Raw genomic sequence first — 23,495 nt, forward strand, 5'->3', positions numbered from 1 at the left:
GTTAAATATTTACTAACAGATTTTGGTTAAATGCTGAATATTTATAAAACTTGAATATCCGGTAATATAATTCATTGATTTACTAATAAGCACATTAAGGGCAGAATATTTATAAAACTTGAATATCCGGTAATATAATTCATTTGATTTACTAATAAGCACATTAAAGTTAACGGTCATATGTGAGTGTCAACTAATTTTTAAATGAATTTTAGTTTTGAGTTGATTTTATGGTAGAGAATTTGTATTCTTGAAAGAGAAGTCATAAATTCAAATTATGTAGACACTCAAATATGTATGTCTCATTTGTAGTATAATTAGGTGTCTCCTACGTGAAGTATAGGATAGTCCCATATTACTAGAAGTCCTCTATAGACTCAAAAACACATTAGTGTCATAGACTATAAAAAGATCCATTTTCATTTTCATTTGAAGATTGCACGTTGATTTAGACATAATGACAATGAATTCCATATAATTAGTAAACAACAATTATTTGAAGAGCCTAATATTTAACAGTGTGTGGTAATTTTTAAAATTAATATATTTTATATATTATTATGTATGTATGTCATCATTATGGAGATTAGAATAAAAATAAATATTGGGAATGGATTTTTGGGGTTTGATTTTGATAGAAAGTTTAGAGTTAATTATGGTCTAGTAAGAGAAAGTATTCTTCTAATGGATGTAGGAGAAGCTTATTATTCATAAATTATTTTTTGGTGTTAGTATTAATAATAAAGTTTAATTGATAATTCTATTGAAATTACTTTGGTTTTATCTTTTGGAGTTCAAAGATTGATTGTAGAAGAAGACATTCAAGCGATCATCTCAGGAATCACTAAGGGATCCATAATGAATTAGAAATTGAATAATAGATTATATGAGACCTGCAATGTTTGCAAAGAAGATGAAGTTTTTCTTTGTTCACTATTTTAATGCAACAAATGTTAATTTTCTAATGATTGGAAAAATTGACCAGATTTTTTTCTTACCTTTGGTGAGTAATAGGCCAAATTCGTAGGAGCGTCTAATCCCAATCATTCATGGGGATTACTTTCCTAAATGATTATATTTATTTCTATTTTTGGATGCCCTATGTTTAGAGTCGGTATACCTTTTTAATGTTTTAATTTTTTCTTTATTGGGAGGCTTAAAGAAAGGGATTTGTGGAAGTGGTTCAATTGAGATGTAGTGTGTGATTTACTATGATTGCACTTTCACCTATCCCTAAGTCTGTAAAGGGATATGTTAGCTAGAGCAAGTAGAATTAGTTGGTGCTATTATTTGGTAGCATCTAAACAGTGTATTTTCAATCTCTTTAATTAGGTTTATTTCTCAAGTGTTGCTAGAGGAAGAATAAATTTGTTGCAACATGAAGGAAAATGAAGGGATTTCTTATATGGTGCATAGTTTCAAATAAGGGCCTATAGAATACCTTCACCATTTCTAACATGGGTAATCTTGATTTTATTAAGAAAATTTAGGGGCAAGATAGCATTTCTAATACTAGCATTTTCATCATAGTAAACTTCACAAATAAACTAAATTTGAAGGTGCTCATAAATTTGGGATTGGATTTTTGAAACAAAGCATTTCAAGAAAATTTGTTTTTGTCATAACTTTTGATCAGTAGCTCAAAATCGAACACCATTTTTTCGCAAAAGTTAATGTTTCAACATTTACCATCCAATGGACCTTGATGCATTATAAAAAGCACTGAGTTATAGAGTGCCAAAAATTGGGGGTCCCTTACTATTCAATCAAAGGGAGGTGTCTTGAATCGTGTCATTGTGCACTTCTATGAGTTCTGCCATTTAACACTTCCATATTTCCTTTTCAACGTTTCTTTCTACGCATAAAGCTTGCAACCAAATATACTAAACATGGAGTTCAACAAATCCATTAAGCGTTTAACACCCTTCAACTATCATGAATGGAAACTGTGCATTTCTCTTATGTTGAGAAAACAAGGGTTATACAAGGTAACTATGGGTACAAAGAACCCAGTGTGAAAATAGATAAAGAAAATTGGTTTAATAAATGTGACTAAGTCTTTGGCTTACTATGTCTAAATTTGTCACCCAAACTTTTATTCCATGTAGAAGATTTGAAAACATCAATGAAATTTGGCTAGCCCTTGAGCAAATCTTTGGGAAGGTCGATGAATTAAGGAATCGTGAGTTAGAAAATGAACTTTTAAGTTTAAGTCCAAGAGACTTTGACACACTTTTAGAGGACTATTTCACAAAATTCAAATCACTACGGTTGCAACTCAAAGAATGTGGCATAGATAAGAAAGAGGATCAACTCATCCTTTCCATTCTTTCAAGACTAAGTCCTAAATATTTTATTTTTGCATCTACCTTTTATTTCACTAAGAGAGCTCTTGGAGATGCATGGAAAATGCCAACATTGGATAATTTCTTACATACTTAAAAGGGGAGAAAGATAATTTAATCCAAATAGGCACCTTGAAACCCACTAAACTTCAAGTCCTCATTACAAGAAAACGGAAACAAAAGGCTCTAAACAAAGGGGAGAACTAGAAATACCAACAAGATAAGGAAATCAAGGAAGACAAGAAATCCACCAATCAAATTGATAATTTTACAAATCAAGGTAAAACCAAGAAAGGAAAAGTAAAATGTGCCTTTTGCAAGAAATCGGGACATAATGAAAACATATGTATGCATAAAAGGATTCATCACCTAACCCGTGTTCTTAAGCAACATGGGATTTTCAAATCCAGCATAGATTCTCCATCAAGTTAAGAATCTTGTAAGGAAATGGATGGATCTAAGGGTCATGCAATCACAACTTTTAGTATGGGTTGTTCATCTCCATCATCAACTATTGCATCGAAATCCAAATATGATTCACTAAGAGCATCAAGAGGTTCTTCACAATAGGATAAAACATGGATCATTTGAGCGCCATCTCATGAGTGAGCTACATGGTCTCTCCTTTCTCTCTCCTATGGAGAGAATATTTCTCTCATATTTTGTATCCTCTATTTTTTGGAGGGTACTTTTTTCCACAAGGGCTTTCTACCTTTCTTCACTTTATGAGAGACTTTATTGTACATATGTACCTAACATGGCTTGTAGTCAGAACCCATCATCATCATCTTTGTATACTTTACTCACTAAGTTACACTTAAGGGGGTGTTGGTGTAAATAGAGTCACTACATAACTAGTTAGTAGTTAACCACTTCCTAGGGTGACCTATTCACATTGGCTTAAGTTTACTTAGAGTTTGTTTTGAGTTTTGTCTCACCTCATATGGTTGAGACATGTGTACTCACCTAATGAGGCACTTATTGCAAACACTTATACCACTTGCCTACACATTTATCAAGTGTGCTCACAAGTGTCACGTATATGTAGGGGTAGTGAGTCATCATTCCCTACCTTCTCACTTCACTTGCTTTCCTATATAAGTAAGCCTTATATGTACATACAAATCAATTACTATGTAATACCATTCTTGGGTTGTTTTTGCTCATTTTTTTTTGTGGAATTAATTCTTTGGTTTTAGCTTGAAGGTCTTGAGAACATCAACAAAAGTTAGAGTGGAATGCAATTAGATGAGATAGAAATAAATTTATATTATGTTTTTTTTTTTTAAAATTAGTGGCATGTGAATGCATGTTTATATTAGATTTAATTGTAATGGTAATGATTGTCAATGTGTTAATGAGGAATATCCTATTTGTATTCAAACCATGTGTAAGAAAAGGAGTCAATTTTAAATTTTTCATTTTTTAAATTGGTAGTTTGTGAAATTAGAAAATAAAAATATATAGAAATGAGTTAAAAAGAAATAGAATTAGTTTATTTTGCAATCTTTTCATGGGATAAAAATTGTTCCCAAAATTCCTCCGTCTTGTAAAATCTTAAAATTTGAATTGGGAATGCATTTAAGGGCCAAATTACATGGGATTCGAAGTATTGTGATAGGAATGGGTGTGTGCATGTGCATGGGATTGGAATTTCTATTATTTCTTGCATGTGTGAAGTTTTTGATGATTCAAATTTTGACAAAATTTAAGGTAAGTTATTCATTGCTACTCTGTGTCTATTATTTTTTCTTTCAATTTGCCTGTAGATGATTAGTGGAATATTAGATGCTCCCAACATTCTCAAAGTGATTTTAGATGTTTTGAAATGCAGGAAAGGGAGTTTCTCTATTTATTTTTTATTTAGAACCAAAGGTTATTTTTAGTTTTTCAAATTTAGACATTTTTATTTTGGATAAATTTTCAAGCTATTTTAATGCAATTTGTATGTAATTTATGATATTATGAAATGACATTTTGAGAAAATTTGAATTCTAGAAGTGATTTTCGATGTTTTGGAATGGGGGAAAGGAGGTCTCCTGCATGGAATTTTGTGAGTATCGTATGAATTATGTTTTTTAGTTTTTGAAAAAAATATGCTATGATTTTTTGCATTGTTTTGTGTGCCATATTCAGATTTTTGGTAATGTGATGAACCTAGGATTAAGTGTTAGAGAGGAGTATGGGAGTGACTCCCCCAACCCAAAGTGATATGATAAAGACAATCATAGTTAGGGAGTCATTTAATCAAGTGATAACTAATGAAACATGGGTAATTGATTAACCAAGATAATGGATGCATATTCTCATGACTTGAGTGCTTGTATAGAATAAGGATGCTAGTGGAAGACATTCCCACTTGTGGAGAATCAAACTTGTAATATTGAGTGAACCCTTGTCTATATGAAAGGACTACTCTGTTCTATGTGATGTCATCTCTTCAAGAATACGTGATGACACTCTCTACTCCCTCTCTAGTATCTAGTCTTGTATCCTTGAGTTCTTTTAGATGTTTTGATCTATCAGTGCTTGAGCCCAATCTGATTGGTTGCATTATGCCATTGGTGATCATGCCTAATGATGATGTTTCTCTCCTACATTGGTGAGTGTAACAAATGTGAGTGTTTGGTTTTTTTGTCATTTCTATTCATGCCTAATGGGGGATTGTACTTGCCCTTGATGTTATTGGTATTTACTTTGCATGATGTGTATGAGTGTGTATACTTTGTGTATGACGCGTGTGTAAGCCTCTCCTTATGTGTTTGGTGTGAGCGTGCTTATGGTCGGTGTGACCATCTCCTAGCATAGTGGGAGTGGATCTTTTGATTCCACAAGGCTAGTGGCATTGAAACCATTGTTAGAGATGGAGGATCATGGGTGAAGACCATTTAGATATTCGTAATAGTGGTAATAATGTACTTATGTTTCATTTTCTTATTTTAATGTAACATTGATTATCAAGGAGATTTGAAACCCCAACTTGTAATTGTAATAATGAGCCTTGGACCTCTCGTAATGAGATGGATTATAGTTGTAATATAATATGGATGGTAAAGAATTTGATCTCTTGTTTACATGAATTGACATTGGAGATGAGCATGATTGCGTTCATTGATATGCTTTTATGCTTTATGGTGTAAATGGTAAACTGAACTTAGGCACTTTTCAATTTGGGTATAAGATAAATTTGTAAGAACAAGTGTATTTTAGGCTTAAAATGAACCCTTCATGTTGGAGGAGTTAGATCCTATCCTTGAACCTCATAGAAGCATTTTTAAATTTGCAAAAACTTCCTAAGTGTCAAGAGTCTGGCTTGTCAAGCCTTCATCCCAAGGGATTTGCTAACTTTGTGAAAGGGGTAAGACTTATTAATGAACCCGATAATCAATGGGCCTTTAGTAGCCTTTAATTTCTTAAAGGTTGTCAAGCTTTGAACTTGTGCTTTCTCCCTAATGGTTAAGCTTCATCTTAGTAGGAGGAAGGGCTTCACATCAAACCTTGATCCCTGTAGTGTACCTTAAAGGCCCTTTTCACTTTAATTTTATTGAACCCCAAGCACCAAGATTTCATGTTACCAACTCAAGCAAACTTGTGAATGAGGTAAGTTTAAGCCCTGACACTTGATCCTCAATAAGTCCTCTTTCAGACTTTGAAGTTCCCAAGTTTTTTGGGCTTTAGACTTCAAGCTTTCACCTTATCATTTACCTCCTCGCCAAATAATGGGCAAGTTGAAAGCCCAATCTCCAAAACCATGATCTAGTTCATTGGTCTTCGAACTTTAGGCTTTCTCTTTTCTAAGTTCCTTTGTTTTGCAAAAGAGTTGAGGGGAAACACTAAACCCCCGACCACTAAAGACCAATAAGGTCAAGTGGGAGTGAGACCCCTCGATTCAAAAACCTCTTACATAGGTTGGCCTTTGTGTTGAGATTTGTATTTGGCCTTATTAAGTGGAATAGAGGTGATAGTGCCCTCGTCTTGCTCCTTGTTTCAAAAATTGATAGTGTCTTTGTCTAGTTGAGTACTATTGGGCCCTACAAAACCATCGTTGGTGTTGGTTTTAAATATGTATGTCATAAGTGTACTAAAGCATGCTTTGGTATGGATTAGAGGTTTATGATTTTCTCATCCTATCATTGTGTGGTGTATTGAGAGAACATGACCATGGGTTTATACTTGATCATCTTTTAACTAATCTTCCCTCTCTTATAGGTTCGTCATGGGGGTTTTGTCCTGTGATTGTTCAATATTTCACTAGTGCCACCTTGCATATGCAACAGTGAGGTTTCTCTAGTTGTCAATACCTTTGTGTCGTAATGTTCCATATGACACTCATGTGCACATTGTAGTGCAAGTGTGACATGTTGTTGTCATATCTTTAGTTGTTTCAAATAAAAAGTTGTTCTATAGATTTTTTCCTTGGTCCTTCAAATGGGGCATTATATGCAATCTATAAGGAGATAATGGGTGTTCCATTATTTTCACTCCAAAGGTGCCATCTTTAAATCCTAGGAAGGACCAATATGCTTGAAGAGGCCATGGTTGGAGCTAGGTGTGTAAGTTAGGTGGAGAAGGGAAAATGAAACTTAGTGTGAACTAAGAAAGGAAGGTGGTCATCATTATGTTATGAATTGTTCAAGGGATGACCTACTTAGGTCAAGCAATTGTGGGTTAGGAAAGGTGTTGATTGGATTGAAATGATCTCCTTAAAGGCTCATGGGTGTTATCTTATTTTTTGCTATAATTTATTTTATCCACATATGGAACATTGAAGGATAATAGTGTAAAAAGTGATTTTCCCCCCATTATTTTAGCTTCAAGCTCTTGTGTGGTAGGATGATGCAGGTTATTTTAAGGTTTAATTAGGTGGTGATTTTTGTTGGCTTGATCCAGTTTTTGGTATGTATAACAATGCATTAAAACCTTATATTTTATAATTAAGGGTCCCAATAGAACTCGTAACATATTTATGCATTTGTGTATATATATGTATGTACATGTATGCATATATGTATATCTCCATATATGTGTATATGTATGTATGTATATATGTATATATGTATGTGTGTGTCTTTATATATACATATAATACACATATATGTATATATCAACCATAGATTATTGCATTTCATCAATTTGATTCTAAGTTTTTATCTTCATATCTTAATTCAACATCAATTGCTTTTACATCTCATTTCCAAATTATAGTTTCTAGATTTCATCTATATGTACTTTGAGAAAGATGATGCCAAGAAAAGGAGTCCCATTGAGGAGATATTATAGAGTCAAATTTTGTATACTTCACACTTTTTTATCTATATTCTACACTCATTTTGGTGTATATCACCCCTATTAGTGATTAGGATTCATCTTGTTCGTTTTCAAGCTTAAAAACCCACCATTAGTGTGTCAAATCTTGGTATCTAAACTCCCTCTACTATTAAACCATGTTCCTCACTTTATCTACCTAGATACTACTTAAAATTTCAATCTCGAATCCCTCCAAAAGCTCTATGGCTTGTCATAGTGTTTTCTTCTAACAAATGCTTTACTTAGCAATCTATTTATATCCTATTTGACTCTCTTTTTACCTCTATACAATCTTCTTTTTCTCCTTTTAACCTTATACTCTCCCAAATGAGATTGAGTTTTTAATTCCCTCTTATTCTCGCGTACAATTCCTCTATTGATGAAACCTAACTATGAAAATATCCATTATTGAAGATTGGATTTCCATTATCAAGCCCATGGGCACACTAACTGATCCCTTCATCACCTTACTCACCCCTCTAAGGCACTACACACAACAAAATACTAGTGGTAAGCCCACAAGGGTTTTCTAGTGTTAGCTCATATAAACACCATATTTATTCTTGTACATATGAAGCATACATTCCAATGTTTATTACTACGTTGAAGTTGAAATATATCATTTAGGAGACTAAATTAGGTAGTCTCCAAAACATAACACACCATTATGCCCCTTCAATCTTCAATAAGTGACATCTTGAAATAAACCACTCATTTTTTGAATATGCACATAAAGTGGGCATTAAAAAATAGGGTATTCAACTCCTAAAAGTTGTAAATGATTAAAAGAAAAAGACACTAGCACCTATTGTTGGTCACTTATGAACCTTGTGAGTCACTAACATGCTCTACAAGTTAGAAGCACACCTTATATGTCATGAGCATTCCTTACATTAAAAAGATACCTTGGACCCCTCAAACACTTCTACAACCCCCTTCAAACATCTACCTTCACTAAATGATGAAACAAAATTTCTTAACCCTTATCTTATTTCGTTTCCAATAGCATTTTGATTCCCAGCTAAGTATTATTATATTAAGAATAGATCACAACTAGTGGTAAGCCCACAAGGGTTTTCTAGTTTTAGCTCGTATAAACACCATATTTATTCTTGTACATATGAAACATACATTCCAATTTTTATTACTATGTTGAAGTTGAAATATATCATTTAGGAGATTAAATTAGGTAGTCTCCAAAACATAACACACCATTATGCCCCTTCAATCTTCAATAAGTGATATCTTGAAATAAACTACTCATTTTTTGAATATGCACATAAAGTGGGCATAAAAAATTAAGGTACTCGACTCCTAAAAGTTGTAGATGCTTAAAAGAAAAAGACACTAGCACCTATTGTTGGTCACCTATGAACCTTGTGAGTCACTAATGTGCTCTACAAGTTAGAAGCACACCTTATATGTCATGAGCATTCCTTACATTAAAAGGATACCTTGAACCCCTTATTATATTGAGAAAGCTTTCCAAACACTTCTACAACCCCTTCAAACATCGACCTTCACTAAATGATGAAACAAAATTTCTTAACCTTTATCCTCTTTCGTTTCCAATAGCATTTTGATTCCCAACTAAGTATTATTATATTGAGAGTAGATCACATTTACTTGTCATTTTACTCCTATTATTAAAATAGTAAACTAGATAATTGAAGTCCATTAACACATTAACAACCAGAATAATATGCATCTTAGCATAGGTGGTACTTATTTTTGTTTACTTATTTTTCAGCACCCCTTGAACCACATTCTAGATGAGCAAGGCTCCTAGCCTGGCCTTAGCTCTGCTGGTCTGGCTTGGATACCAAATGAAGGTTTTACAGCTGCTGGTCTGGTTCGGATACCAAATGAAGGTTTTATAGAGCAGCAACAAAATAACAAAGATGATCTGCAGACCATCTTCAAGACAATTTAATGCAGAAATTGTGAATGGCTCTCCAACAGGATCACAGGGTTAAAAAAAATTCTGCCACTTTCATTGCTAGAATTTCCCTTAAGGCATTAGATAAGGAAACCGAGTGCCAAAAATCTCATTTCAAAGGTGCTCCCTCTTTAAGTTCAATTACATCATGGTAGAGTATATAGTAAGGGAGTAAATTTAAATTTTTTAAACTCACTTGGCAATTTCACGTAGTGGGGATCTCGTTGCCCCTTTCTCTAAAAAGAAGCATGCTTAAACTCAAAATCGACACAGGCTTAAAAGGATTGAAAAGGATTGAAAAGGCTTGATTACCAAGCCAAGTCAAAGTGTAGAAGCTTAAAGAGGTACAAATTTGATCAATATTTCAGGTGAATGGATTGTAGGACTTCCACGAGGAGGTTTCATATACCAAATTGGCGCTTGGATTGGCCCTGACCTCAAGAGAAAAACCTTTTATCTTTACTTGCTCTCAAAATTTATTGTAATTCTTAATATAACCTCAACTCAACTGAAGAGTTGAACAACTCAGTGAATCAACATTTACGATACGCAAGAATAGCTATAACTGGAAACGTAGTAATTTCATCATGATTCTTGTCATCTCATTTTCCATAGTAAGGTTCATGGAACTGAAAAATTATAATAAGTTTTCTTTTCCTTCTGTGTTAAATGACTGATTGAAGAATCTTGTGCTTCTGTCCCGTATGACGCCCATTTGCATGGGACCAAATTCTGCTCTTTAGCATTGGATAACTTATTGAATCTTGGTGAATCTTGATATATCTTGAATGGGTTAAATTTCTACTTCTACGTGTTCCTGCTATCCTGCCACCTCCTGTTCATCCCCTGCGTTTTCCTTAGATTATTTTAGATCTCTGCATGATTTCGTTCTAACACTTTGAGAACATTTCTCCATGGCATAGTCTGGACGATTTAGTCAATTTAGTATCAGATTTGGAACATGTTATCTCCTTTGAATTGGAAGAAGCCACCACGTAGAACATGGAAAATTTTGGAAATCCTCACCTTGACGATCTGGGAAATATACATGCCTTCATTGAACAATTGTTGATAAGTCTAGAACTAAAGGCTGCCATAGAAAAACAACATAATTCATATTGTTCATGCAACTAATGTGCACCATAAAACTTAATAGATCTCCAGAAAAAAGATGCGGAAGTAGATGAGCATTACCAATTCCTCGAAAATCTTGTTTTAAACTAATAATCGCCAATAATCTCCAATAATCACTGCGAGAACGCTGACCATTCTTGTAACAACTTGTCATTCCCGTAACAATCTCTTGTTCAACAATCTTGGCGATGAAGTTGATTGTTGAGTGGTGATCCCCAAACTTGGAGATTTTTGACAACTCAGCAATGCAAAAACAATGACCAACGTCTCACTACGGTAGAAAACTATATGCTCTTTATCCTCCTCATCAACATCAGTCAAACAAATTTTGAATCGGGGTGATAGCCTGCCACTTTCATTTTCTTGAGTTAATATCTCCAACTCTTTGTAGATGCTCTATATTCACTGGCGTGATCTGTCTTGTACGAGGAAAGCGTGCACCTGTTTATTAACCTCAATCCAGCTACAGCCAGGTGTCTTTTTCACCCCCTTTTCTTTCATCATTTTCCATATCTTCTCGGTGTCATCCCACCTGCCAGCTGCAGCATAGATATTTGAGAGGAGCACATAAGGAGAAGGATTGTGGGGATCCATTTCAAAGAGGAAATCCGCTAGACGTTCTCCTAACTCTACATGATTATAAATTGCACAGGCACCAAGCAAAGATGTCCACAAAGTAGCGTCTGGCTTTATTGGCATCTTATTGATAAAATCTTGAGCTTCATCCAGGCGCCCAGCACGCCCAAGAAGATCAACCATGCAGCAATAGTGCTCCATCATGGGTTGTATGTGATAAAATTTGCTCAAGCAATCGAAATATTGAAAACCCTGTTCCACCAGACCTGCATGAGCACAGGCAGACAAAACACAAAGCATTGTGACGTGATTTGGACTTATGCAAGACTGTTTCATTTCTTCAAAGAGTTTGAGCGCCTCCTTGCCGCGGCCATTAATGGCATATCCAGAAATCATTGATGTCCATGTTGTTACGTCTCGTTCATGCATTTCGTCAAACATTTCCCTGGCCTTCTCTATCCTCCCACATTTTGCATACATATCTATTAGGGAATTCACCATAGCAACATCCAGCTCCAATCCCAATCTAGCTATCTTTTCATGTATATCCATTCCCTTTTCCACGGCAGCTAAGTTAGCACATGCGGAAAGAACAGTGGTGAATGTCTTCTGATCTGGCATCGTACCTACTTGTTCCATTTGTTCGAAAAGTTTCAGGGCCTCCCATGCTTCGCCATTCTGCGCACACCCTTTGATCATCACTGTCCAGGAAAGAACATCTCGTCGCGGCATCTTGTTAAACAGTTTCCTCGCAATCTCCATGCTTCCACAATTTCCATACATGTCTACAAGTGCACTTTCCATAATGACTCCTAACTGAAATTCTCTCCTAATCATGACTCCATGCACCTCCATACCATTCTTTAAAGCTGTCAAATTGGTGCAAGCTGGGAGCACGCTAGCCAAGGTTTTGACATCTGCCTTCAGTCCTGCCCTTTCCATCTGCCGGAAAATCTCCAGGGCTTCCTCTTGCTGCCCATTCTGCGCATAACCTGCAATAGGTGAAAATTTAAGAAACGTTATATCAGAATTTCTATTTAGGTGGGATTTAACCTGAGCGTTTAAAGTAATCTCGGATAACCCCACGCCTTTACACTAATAGCATTTTTTTTTCCTGTCAAAGTAATTATAGAGGGAAAACTCTTGTACCAAAGGATATCTAGACATTTTCCAATTTTTATGGTTTTATTAGGGAAGGGAAGGTAATTCACCTCTAAAGTAATTTTTAGGAAGGGGACGAACGGTGGAGGCTTAAGGCTTTTCGTCCTCTAGTAAAGTATCCTAGTTAAAGTAGCCAACCGGCAAATATTAGCCTAACCTGCAATCATGGCAGTCCAGGAGAAAACATCTAGCTGAGGCATTCCATCAAACAATTCACGAGCTTTCACCATATTTCCACATTTCGCATACATGTCTATGAGGGCAGTCTGGATGATGGTATCGCACTGAAACCCACTGCTTATAATTTGTTCGTGGATTTCCAAACCCCGCTCTTGTGATCCCAAATTCGAGCAGGCTGGCAGCACAGCGGAAAATGTGAATTGGTTGGGTTGAACACCCGAGCTTTGCATTTGGTCAAACAAATCGACCGCCTCCTTGGGTAGTCCCTGCCTGGCATAACCTGCAATCATGACGGTCCACGATCTCACGTTTCGTCGAGGCATTTCGTCAAACACTTTACGAGCATCCCGCAAACTTCCACATTTAACATACATGTTGACAAGCGTGTTGGCCGAGATTCTGTCTGCTGTATATTCCGTTCCATTCTTGTTGGCATGGATGAATTTTGACTGTGATAAAGACCTTTTCTGAATGCATCCCTGCAAGAGAGAGACATAGGCTGAGGAGTCGATTGGGTTGTTTGGGAATTGCAATATACGAAGTGCCTTCTTCAAACGGCCTGGCTGACAGGCTGTTTTGATGTGATGGAGAAGAGTACTGCTACCATTATTGCGTTGAAATTGTTTTTTACAAGTGGTGGTACTTGAACACATTCTAAGCTGCATTTGTAGCATTGGCTCCACAGATAGCATCACGAGCTGTTTATCGTGGCCACTGCAGACTATACCCATTTTATTACAGGCAAATCTTTCACAAGCCAAGTGTTGTTCAGAAACATCCGACCTGATGGTTCTATCCCGTGTTCAGAAAATCATGGTGTTAGAGAATTGGACTACACGATCATTGTGTCAATGGTGAGATGTCAGAAGTAACCCTCCAAACATGCTGATCGATTGGCTGGGAATGTATATTGCTGTTTGCTCTCTTTGTTTTTTTAAGGTATAACCTAAAAATTTGCACCTTGCTATGCAAAGGGTATTCTGTCAGGTGCAAAGGTGAGGAAATGTTGAGGAAATGTTGGTCTATTTTTTTCAATTATCAAATTATGTTGTTTGTTTAACAAAAGTCTTAATGAAGAAGTGATAGCTTCAAATCAATTATGAATTTATTTATAAAGATCCAAACAAGACTAAAACAAACCCTGAAATACAAAGATGATCAAGCTTCATTACTAATATGCTTCGGTTATGTTTGAAATAGGGAGAGATGGATATAGATAGAGGGAAACATAAAGGGGGAAGAGAAGGGGGAGGGGGTAAGGAGACGGAGATAGAGAGGAATATAGAGATAGAGATGGAGACGGAGATGGGGATGAAGAAAGAGGGATATGCAGAGGAGAGGGAGAGATAAAGAAAGAGAGGAGAGAGTGATAGCTTCAAATCAATTATGAATTCACTTATAAGGATCCAAACAAGACTGAAGCAAAATCTGAATTACAAAGATGATCAAGCTTCATTACTAATATGCTTAGGTTATGTTTGAAATAGGGAGAGATGGATATAGATAGAGGGAAAGATAAAGGGGGGAAGAGAAGGGGGAGGGGGTAAGGAGATGGAGATAGAGAGGAATATAGAGATAGAGATGGAGATGGAGATGAAGAAAGAGGGATATGTAGAGGAGAGGGAGAGATAAAGAAAGAGAGGAGAGAGGGATAGATAGAGGTGGAAGAGATAAATATATAGAGGAGGAGAGAACGAGAGAGCGAGAGAGATAGGTAGAGGAGGGGGAGAGAAGTAGAGAGGGAGGGAGAAAAAAAGATGGGCGAGAGAGAGAGGGGGATAGCGCTCTCTCTCTAACACACACACACACACACATAGTTCATGTTCCATTTTATAAATCACTTCTACATGTTAAAGCATCTTTTGTAATAGACAAGATCAATCTCACAAAACACATTTAACAAATAAAACTCCACATTACATCAAACTTATTCTTCAACATTAAACTTGAAAGACTAAATGCTTTCATCCATTTACATTGAATTTCTTAATTCCTAGAATAGTAGTTAGTAGTTAACTTCTCTAATTCATTTTTTCATTGCTCAATTAGTTAGATTAATTCTACGTTTGATAAAATGTATTAAATTGACCTACCTAGCTAAAATGTCACAATTTATAACTTCACTAAGAATAATATATATTATATATACAAACATTTAGCTTATTTAATAAGTAATTACAAAAATCTCTTCATGTTAATTACACAATTTATTGAAGAGAACAATATATCTCCTAAATTTATCCTAAATAATTGATACAAATGTCTAATTTTCATTCAGTTTTATTATAACGATGGCAAATAAAATAATTGCACATATTGTTGTAGCATCATAAATTGTATCTGCATACAATTTTGTCCTTGCGTAGATCTCACCTTGGTGATTTGACTTTTGATGCCCGATACCTATTTTGATTCTACTCACACCATCCATAGACCTACATTTTCATCTCCTTTGTCTTCCCTCCAAGACCGAGTCCTGATTGTCAAGACCAAGGTGCCCAACGCCCTGGTCCTCTTAACTAGGACCCATTTTTGGTCCTCATAATGGTCATCTTAGGTGAGCAGGAAATTTGATCATGTGTTGACCTACTTTAGAAATTCAATTAATTTTTGAGCAGTAAAGTATAAAAGTAGGTTTACCCCTCTCATTTGAAACCTAAGCCATCTAATGATTTCTATTACACTCTAGCAAATTTAAATAAGCAAGCAATCAATCATTCATCAAGTATTGAAAAAGAAGTGAATTCAAGTTTATGATGGCATCCATGATCAACCTTCTTTGAAGACATTCTACAAGCCATACTAAAACCCTTGCATGAGGATCAAACAAAACTTCATCAACTTGTAAATTTCAATTACAAGCATTTTACTTTAGATCTGGGCTTTCTCTCAAAAGGAAAGCATCTTGAAGTAGTTTCCATTTCAATTACTATTCCAATTTCAAGGTTAATTCCTAAACCAAGGTTTGACTTAAGGAAAACCCCTATCCATAACATCTTTCCCTCTCTTTCTGTGTGCAAGAAATAAGTTGAGGAGTTGTACTCAGAGATTCTAACAAATTCAACAACGACTAATAGGTTCAACTTTTGATGAAGCGAAATTCAGAGGACTAGGGTTAATCTGTACTACTTGGCCTCGAAAAATCAGGTCAAACTTCTAGGAACAGGTTCTAAACATCTTCTTTTGCCCAAATCTCATTTTGTGGCTCCATGGGATATTTGTAGCAGTTTTTTTCAACAAGTTAGTTCAATTATGCATTGTTTTACCTTATTTTCACATTTACCTTCCAATTTCAACTAAGAAAGAAGGTAACTAGAAATAACCAATGAATCTAATTAAAATATAAACCCTTTCCATATTTGGATTGTGGCTAGATCTATTGGATTCACCCCTCTTTCACTGTGTTGGCTAATTTGGCTTGTTAGTGGTTTTGTTATCTTAATTGAAACCCTAATTCCAAATTTCCCCCAATACATATTTGTGAAACCAACTTCTTTTATGCTTATTTCTGATTTATCATCTAAGATCGGATTTGTATGCACTTTAACATTAATTTTTGCACTCATAAATCATATTTGCAATTGAACTGCATAAATTTAGATGTTAAATTCACAAAAGCCCTAATTTATTATTCTAAAATTGACTTGTGGGTTGCATAATTTTTCAATTGTGTTTTTAGATTTGATTATTATAACATGTTATGTTCAGACTTGGAGGCATCTAATATTCAATATCACAATTAAAACTACTTAATTAATTGGTTAATCAATCATTTTTACAAATACTTGCATTGTTTAATCATAGGTTTCATTTATTTTCCCTCCTTTGTGCATGAGTTTTGTTACCATTAGTCCTACATACAATATTTTAGTGAGAAGTTGTAGACTTAAGGCTTCCCAAGGTTTAAACATTAAAGATATGGAGCCTCAATAGGATAACTTATTCCATGTGAATTTTGGTGCTTCCTCTAATTCAACAAATGGCATCACTTATCCCCATTCTCCTCATACTCCTCATTATGTGGATGAATCACTAACCAGGGTTACTATTGACCAATTGGAAAAGATTGACAATGAATTTGAGAGTCTTCAACAATGGATGGGTCAACAATACACAGACAATGAGGTAATCCCCTTAATTTAAGGATTAAAAAGTATGGTGCAAAATGATAAGATAGGTGTGGATTTGTTGCATGGCCTTACTCATATTGTTGATACTAATATTATGCCAATCAAAAGTTGTGCTGAAGTCCTTGGTTGCTCTCAACCCACTAGCCAAGTTAATATGGAGGCCTTCTAGGCCTTTCTTGGTGCCAATTAGGATTTGTTTTCTTTGGCACAAATAGCTAGGATGTTTTAAGTAAGTGTTGGGATTAGTTTCATCCTACACAAGTATTTGTAACAAATGTATCTGCAATATTTTTTCTAGTTTAAAAGAGGGAGCCACCCCCTTTGGTAGCATTCAAATGATACAAGTTAATTTTGTATAGGATGTATAAAAAACATTTTTGTAAGTCACCTTTTCAAGGCCAAAACAAGCATATGTATGGCCATCATTATATGACCTAAATAAAAATATTTTTATTTTATTTTATTAAATTAGAAAAATATGTGTATTATAGTAAAGTTTTATGAGGATACCTTTTTTTAATAATTTTTTGAAAAAAAAAATTAATTAATTTTCATTAGCCTTAATTGGTATTTTTGAAAACCCTTTGTGTGCGCCAACACATTTTTCTCTAAAATAATCATAAAATATTCTGATGACATATAATTTAAAAAATAAAAAAATATTAAATATATTAACACCTAATATTACCAAGTTTATAAGTCACTTTCTTGAAAAAAATAATTAATGAATAGAAAAATAATCCATTCATAAAATATATATATTAAAAAATAGACATCATCATCTACAATGGGCTTTAATTTTGTTAAAAAAATAAATAAAAAATTAAAGTAATCAACCATAGTGCTAAATTCAATTTTTCTCTTGTCACTTTTTGCATCATTGTACTTCTAGTTCCAAGGTTGAGGGTAAGGTTTCCAAGCCTAAAACAAAAGAAAACCACATGTTTCAAGTTTCAAATTTTATGAAATGTAGGGTGTGTGCACCAAGATGGTGTGCAAAAGGGTTAGTGCAGGATCATGGGGGGCCAAAAAGTGGTGATGTGAAAAATATAGCCTTCTCCACTCGCCTAAAAATGCGAAAATCCATGTTGAATTTTTGTTTGGCCTGGGTGTGAGTACACATTGGCATGGTAATTACCTAAGCAAATCGGATATCGGATATGGTAATATATAATATATTATTGTGTCGACTTGAATTTCATCCTCAGAATGTTACCTGCAACAAGTTAGTTTCACAAAATACCAATAGAAATGCTACAAAAAATCCAAACTCAACCAATGAAACTACATGAAATACATGTAAAATAAAAATACTATTATTACCTTCATGATTTATGTCTCATTGTGTCATAACTCCACTGTTCTTGGTTGCAGATGGTGTGCTCTCAGACAATGCACTGATAGCTTCCAAGATGGCATATGAAGAATGGACTGATAATTGATAGTTAACAAATGCTATGATATGCAATGCTACATGATTATGCTAAAATGATTATGTTATAATGATAATTGCTATTTGGTTCAAGATTAAAACTCACAGATGTATAATTTTTACAAATGATTTGTTTGAAAATGCACTTGAAGTCTAACTTGAAGATTAACTCTCTCAATTGAAGCTCTTGATTTTATAGACCTTGAGAGGATGTGGCTTAGATCAACGATCATGATCAGATCTGCAAATTTGGATGGCTGTGAGCAAATGTGAAGGTTGAGAAAAAGGGGGAAGGAGAAGACAAGTGTCACTCATCTCACCTTGACTGGGTTGCTGACTGAGAGAATCTAGGGATGGTTGAAGAAGATTTAGGCATGATAGGACAAGTTGACTCAAGTCCTTCCTAAGATGTAGGGGTGTTGGAGAGAATATAGAAGATGGTTATGAAATATGTGTACGTACACAATATTCATTAAGTTTGGAGGTTGAAGATAAATGATGAATTAATATTTAAGAAATATTAATTTCCTTAGCCACATGTTTGATGAGCTGACAAAGGGAAGATGAAGTGGAGATGGAGGGTGAGTTGGAAAAGAAAGATTAAATAATTTAGGAAATTATTTAATATTTGAGACTATAGGATAGGAGAATAACCATTTGATTAGAGGAGAAAATTAAATATTAGATATTTAATTAACTTGATTAGAGGAATAACTAAATATTAGATATTTAATTAATTAGAAGAATATGATAGATGAACTAATTAATAAAATATTAATTAATAGAAAGACACAAAAATGAATTAAATAAATTAATCTTTTCAAATTAACTATTTAATAGAAGAATAATTATTAAATAAATATAAAATATTTATTTAATTTCTCATAGCCATTTTTATGTGTATACATTTTGCCCCTCTTTGAAATGATGTCGAGACAACATTGTTTCAAAGATTAAATCAAGTCTCGATAATGCACTCGGCGAAGATTAAAAATCCTGATTGTGTGCCCCCTTAGGAAATTAATCGTGAAATTGTTGAAAACTTTGGTTGGAACGATTGATCTCATGATAATTGATAAAAGGTTTCGTCAATTAAATTCATTTGTAAAAAACAAATTAAATTGCCCCATTGAATAGCATGAATTACTCTTCAAATAGTAAATATAAAATTAACCAAGGCTAACTTTAACTTCATTGTTATCCTTGTCAGCTTTGTGAAGAAATTTTTCTTGGTGAGGTGGCGAAATGGTGATTCCTGTGGAGAACCATCGATTTGAGTGTGTGCGACGATATCAGTGACCTCCTGAGTATGGGTATCTAGTATGTATCTTATCCCGAGCTTTGTTTTCAACTTGCCATGCAACTTTTAATGTTTTAGGCACGTTTTTTGAATTTTTGAATTTTTTTTTGCGATTTTCGGTATTAGGTTAGCGCTTTTGCATTTTGATTTAGCGCATATGCAATTAGGTTTAGTGCATATGCATAGATTAGCGCTTATGTTCTTTTTGGTAGCACATATGCCAATGATGTTAGCGCTTTTGCATAGGATAGAGCTTTTGAATTGTTTGTTTGTGCTTTTGTAGCTAAAGTTAGCGCTTTTGCTTTGTTTGCTTGTGCTTTTGCATAGGATAGCGCATATGCTCAAAATTGATGTTTTTGATAAGTGCAAAATGCTAAAAATCACTTTGATGATTAGATTTAATTTGTTTGATGCGCATGTATGATGAATAGGGACTTGATTGATTGATTGATTGATTTGATTGAGTTGCTTGATTTGATTGATTTGATTGAGTAGCTCTAAGAAACCGATTTAGTTTCTGATGCAAGAGCTTAGCAAAGTTTTGATGGAACTCAGTGATTCATAGAAAACCATGATTGATAGGTTTTAAAAATGATTTGATAGCTTAATTTGCTTCAATTTGATTTGATAGATAGATAGATAGATAGATAGTGTAAGTTGTTTCAGTTTGATTTGGTAGATTAGCGATTGCTTTGATGTGATAGATAGTTGATAATTGATTGAATTCTCTTGATAAATAGGAGAAACTTGATGTTCTCTAGTGTTGGGAGAAATTACCGGCAGTACGTCATTTAATGCTAGAGCTGACGCAGACTGAGGTTAGACATATAGATGCCTATGGTTTACGCCATCTGTTGTATATGCCTGAGATTACGCATAATAGAGGATTGTTGACGGTGTTATCCAAGAGATGACATAGTGAGCATAACACTTTCCACTTGCCCACGGGTGAGATTAGTGTGATGCTCGAGGATGTCTATAGGATTCTTCACATCCCAGTGACTGGCGAGTTAGTGTAGTATGATTTTCAGGATCGTGTTGGGACAGAGGCTTGCAGAGTCGTGTTTGCTAATGATAGCATCGCTAGAGGAGAGATCCGATGGGAGGATATGGTGATGTATTACGAGACTCTCCCTATGATTCTTACTGGTTTGTTTGGAGGATTTATTTGTCTTGATAGGAGATCACGAGGTTTTGTTGTTGGATGGGGTGAGATTCTCCTGAGTATGATGCATCATTGTACTCGATATGCTTGGGGTGTTTGTATGCTTGCACATTTATATCATGATCTTCATCGGGTGGTGTATGATGAGAGTGCTAGTCTGTATACAGGATGCACTTTATTGCAGATTTGGTGCTGGGAGCACATTGCTATTACTCGACCTATCCATCACAGAGTTTGTGGAGAGAGGCAGCCATATGTGTATTTTTATGCAGGTATCCTTACTCAGCATAAGTTGGGTAAGATGGAGTATTGGCGTTGGGTGCTTGATTCATTGGATAGCATTACTTGGAGACCATATGTTGATTGTGAGCCAGGGATGGATGATGCATGGACATTACCATTTATCATGCAGAGTAGATATCTCATTGGTCAGACTCCTTACATTGTTGACCGATAATTGATTAGTTGCATTCTTAGACAGTTTGGTATCATCCAACCTATGCCTATTGGTGTGACGATATATGCTCGGCGATACAGAGATAGACGAGATTGGGGACCTTCTTTGTCATTTGATATTGCTCACGCAAAGTTTCTTGCTACTCCGAGAGTGGCTTATGATATGAGATTGCACATTCTTGATCTTGGGGTTATTGCAGATTATGCTCAGTATATACTAGCTCATCCATTTCCTCATATTACTGATCCAACAGATCCTCCTCCTAGCTCAGGAGATGAGGATTATGATTCAGATGATCCAGGTGTGAGGAGACGAGAGCTCAGAGTTGCTTAGGAAGCTGGGGGAGGTGGAGATGAGGGTGGGGATGGAGGTGGTGGTGGTGGTAGGAGACTTGGATGGAGGGGAGGTTGATTGAGAGTCTGTGGAGGACCGTTTGGACTGGTTGGCAGGATTGGGAGACCACATCCTATGGGTGGGAGGGATGTTGGACGGATTGGGAGAGAGCATGGCAGGGCAGGTATGAGATCACCGAGAGGGTTGCCATTGACATGAGGAGGCAGGGTGACTAGACTGGATGGGGGTTGCGGGAGAGGCATTGATTTTGGTCAGATTCAACTAGACCCTAGGGTTATTGCAGCTCATGGTGGAGATGATGAGTATCCAAAGGATCATGTTCCCCTTATTAGACGACGGATTGCGAGAGCTACTCAGACGAAGATTCCAGCAGTTAGACAGAGTGGTGGTGAGGAGGGGATTGGGGTTCATGCACCAGAGAAGGATTTGCTAGAGCAGGATGCACTAGAGCATGATATGCCAGAGCAAGAGACCATTGATAGTTTTAGAGCATAGATTGATCAGCTTTGAGCACAGGTGCAAACTCTTATTGTTGAGAGGGATAGAGTTGTTAGGAGACAATAGGATACTCGGGGCCTTCTTGATCATATTCATCAGGTTGGATCAGGTACTCTCTTGGTTGGCACTGTTAGAGCATTAGTTCGGGCTGGGAAGGAGACTTCCCACTGGCGATGACGATATGAGGAGGCAGTTGCAGAGAGCCAGAGAGCAAGTAGTTATCATACCACCTGTAGACACCTAAAATTGTCATGTCTAATTAAATAAATTTATTTATTTATTTAATTACTTTAGCCTAATTCTTCTATTAATTAAAGAAATCTTTATTTATTTAATTAATTCATTTATCCTCTTCTAGCCTTATTTCTCATTTAAATAAATACATTTATTTATTTAAATTATCATTTTCCTAAATTAAATAAATATTTTATTTATTTAATTATCTCACTTCCTCTATTAATTAAATAAATCTTTATTTATTTAATTAATTCATTAACCTTTTCTACCTATGACACATGTCATTCATCTCTTAATTCATACACTACCTACCCCTTTCATTATTTTATTATTTCTTTTACCTACCCTCTGTAAAGCGGAAAAATCGAACCCTAGTCGTTCTCCCCTCCCCAACTCCAAGGAGAGAGAAGGGAGAGTCACTAGGGTTGATGGTTTTCACTTAGGAGGGACTTTACATTCAAAAGAGGGGTTGAAACCCACAAGATCCAATCCCACGCAATGCAAGATTGGATTCTATATGAGTTTCAAGGGTTGTGATAGCAAGGATACCCTCTTTTGTAAAGAATGTAGATAGAAAGATTGAACTAGGAATGCATGTAGAAGCAAGAAAGATTCACTTAAAAACTGAGTTAGGGATATAGGATGAAGCTGCGGACCTGGAATTAGCAATAAAATGTCAAGACGGCACTATCCTGCAAATTTGAGCAAAAGTTGACGGGACGATGGCGCCCGGCGTGCACACGGTCCTCCGAAAAATCCGCAAAACGAAGGGGGATCTGTTCGTCTCTGCACAAGGATTCCAAATCTTTAATTTCAGCTGCGTACCTGCAACCTACACACAGAAAAGTGAAGACGATTGGGGGGTTAGGGATGAGGGGTTTGCCTTTAGGTCAAACCCCGGTTTTGGAATTAACCAAGAAATGAGAATGCTGTAAATGTAAATGTTTGTAATGTAAACAAGTATTGATACCTTGTTGTAAGAATGTTTGTATTCTTACATGCGAAGGTGTAATATATGTAGTATGTAATGTGTTGTAAGTGATCTCCTCTTCAATGGTTGAATCCTTGTCTTGAATGCAACACTTAGCCTTGAATGGAGACTTAGAATGATCAATTGCTTGAAGGAATGCTTGAATGCTTGAATGCTTGAACGTTTGAATATCGTTTCCGCCTTTTTTTTTCCATCTTACCAAAATGGGAGAGGAAATTTAGTTTATATACTTGTCAATTAGGGTTGATAAACTGATTTTCCCGACCTTAGGCCGACCAGGAAACATTAT

At 35.4% G+C, this 23,495-nt stretch overlaps 1 protein-coding gene across 4 annotated transcripts; it reads right to left on the reverse strand.

Annotated features, from left to right (window-relative positions):
* Window positions 1-9,364: 9,364 nt before the first annotated feature.
* LOC131027821 (pentatricopeptide repeat-containing protein At2g13600) lies at window positions 9,365-13,605 on the reverse strand. 4 transcript variants are annotated; one of them, XR_009102543.2, is made up of 4 exons: window positions 12,620-13,605; window positions 10,786-12,293; window positions 10,618-10,681; window positions 9,365-10,515 (listed from the first exon to the last, which is right to left on the reverse strand). XR_009102543.2 is itself a non-coding variant. In XM_057957923.2 (2 exons), the coding sequence occupies exons 1-2, from the start codon at window positions 13,371-13,373 to the stop codon at window positions 11,128-11,130; spliced, it is 1,920 nt and encodes a 639-aa protein (XP_057813906.2). In that variant the 5' UTR covers window positions 13,374-13,605; the 3' UTR covers window positions 9,367-11,127. The 4 variants fall into 4 exon arrangements, 1 of the variants encoding a protein (XP_057813906.2); XR_009102542.2 differs by having other exon boundaries at window positions 10,618-12,293; XR_009102541.2 differs by having other exon boundaries at window positions 9,366-10,681.
* Window positions 13,606-23,495: the final 9,890 nt, after the last annotated feature.

The sequence above is a fragment of the Cryptomeria japonica genome, chromosome 1 (genome assembly GCF_030272615.1).
Source record: "Cryptomeria japonica chromosome 1, Sugi_1.0, whole genome shotgun sequence".
NCBI lineage: Eukaryota > Viridiplantae > Streptophyta > Pinopsida > Cupressales > Cupressaceae > Cryptomeria > Cryptomeria japonica.

Coding starts and splice junctions, on each gene's coding strand:
- LOC131027821 (XM_057957923.2), bottom strand. CDS start 13,373: ATGGGTATAGTCTGCAGTGGCCACGATAAACAGCTCGTGATGCTATCT. Junction 12,294..12,619: donor CTGGACTGCCATGATTGCAG/GTTAGGCTAATA, acceptor CACCTATTGCAG/GTTATGCGCAGAATGGGCAG.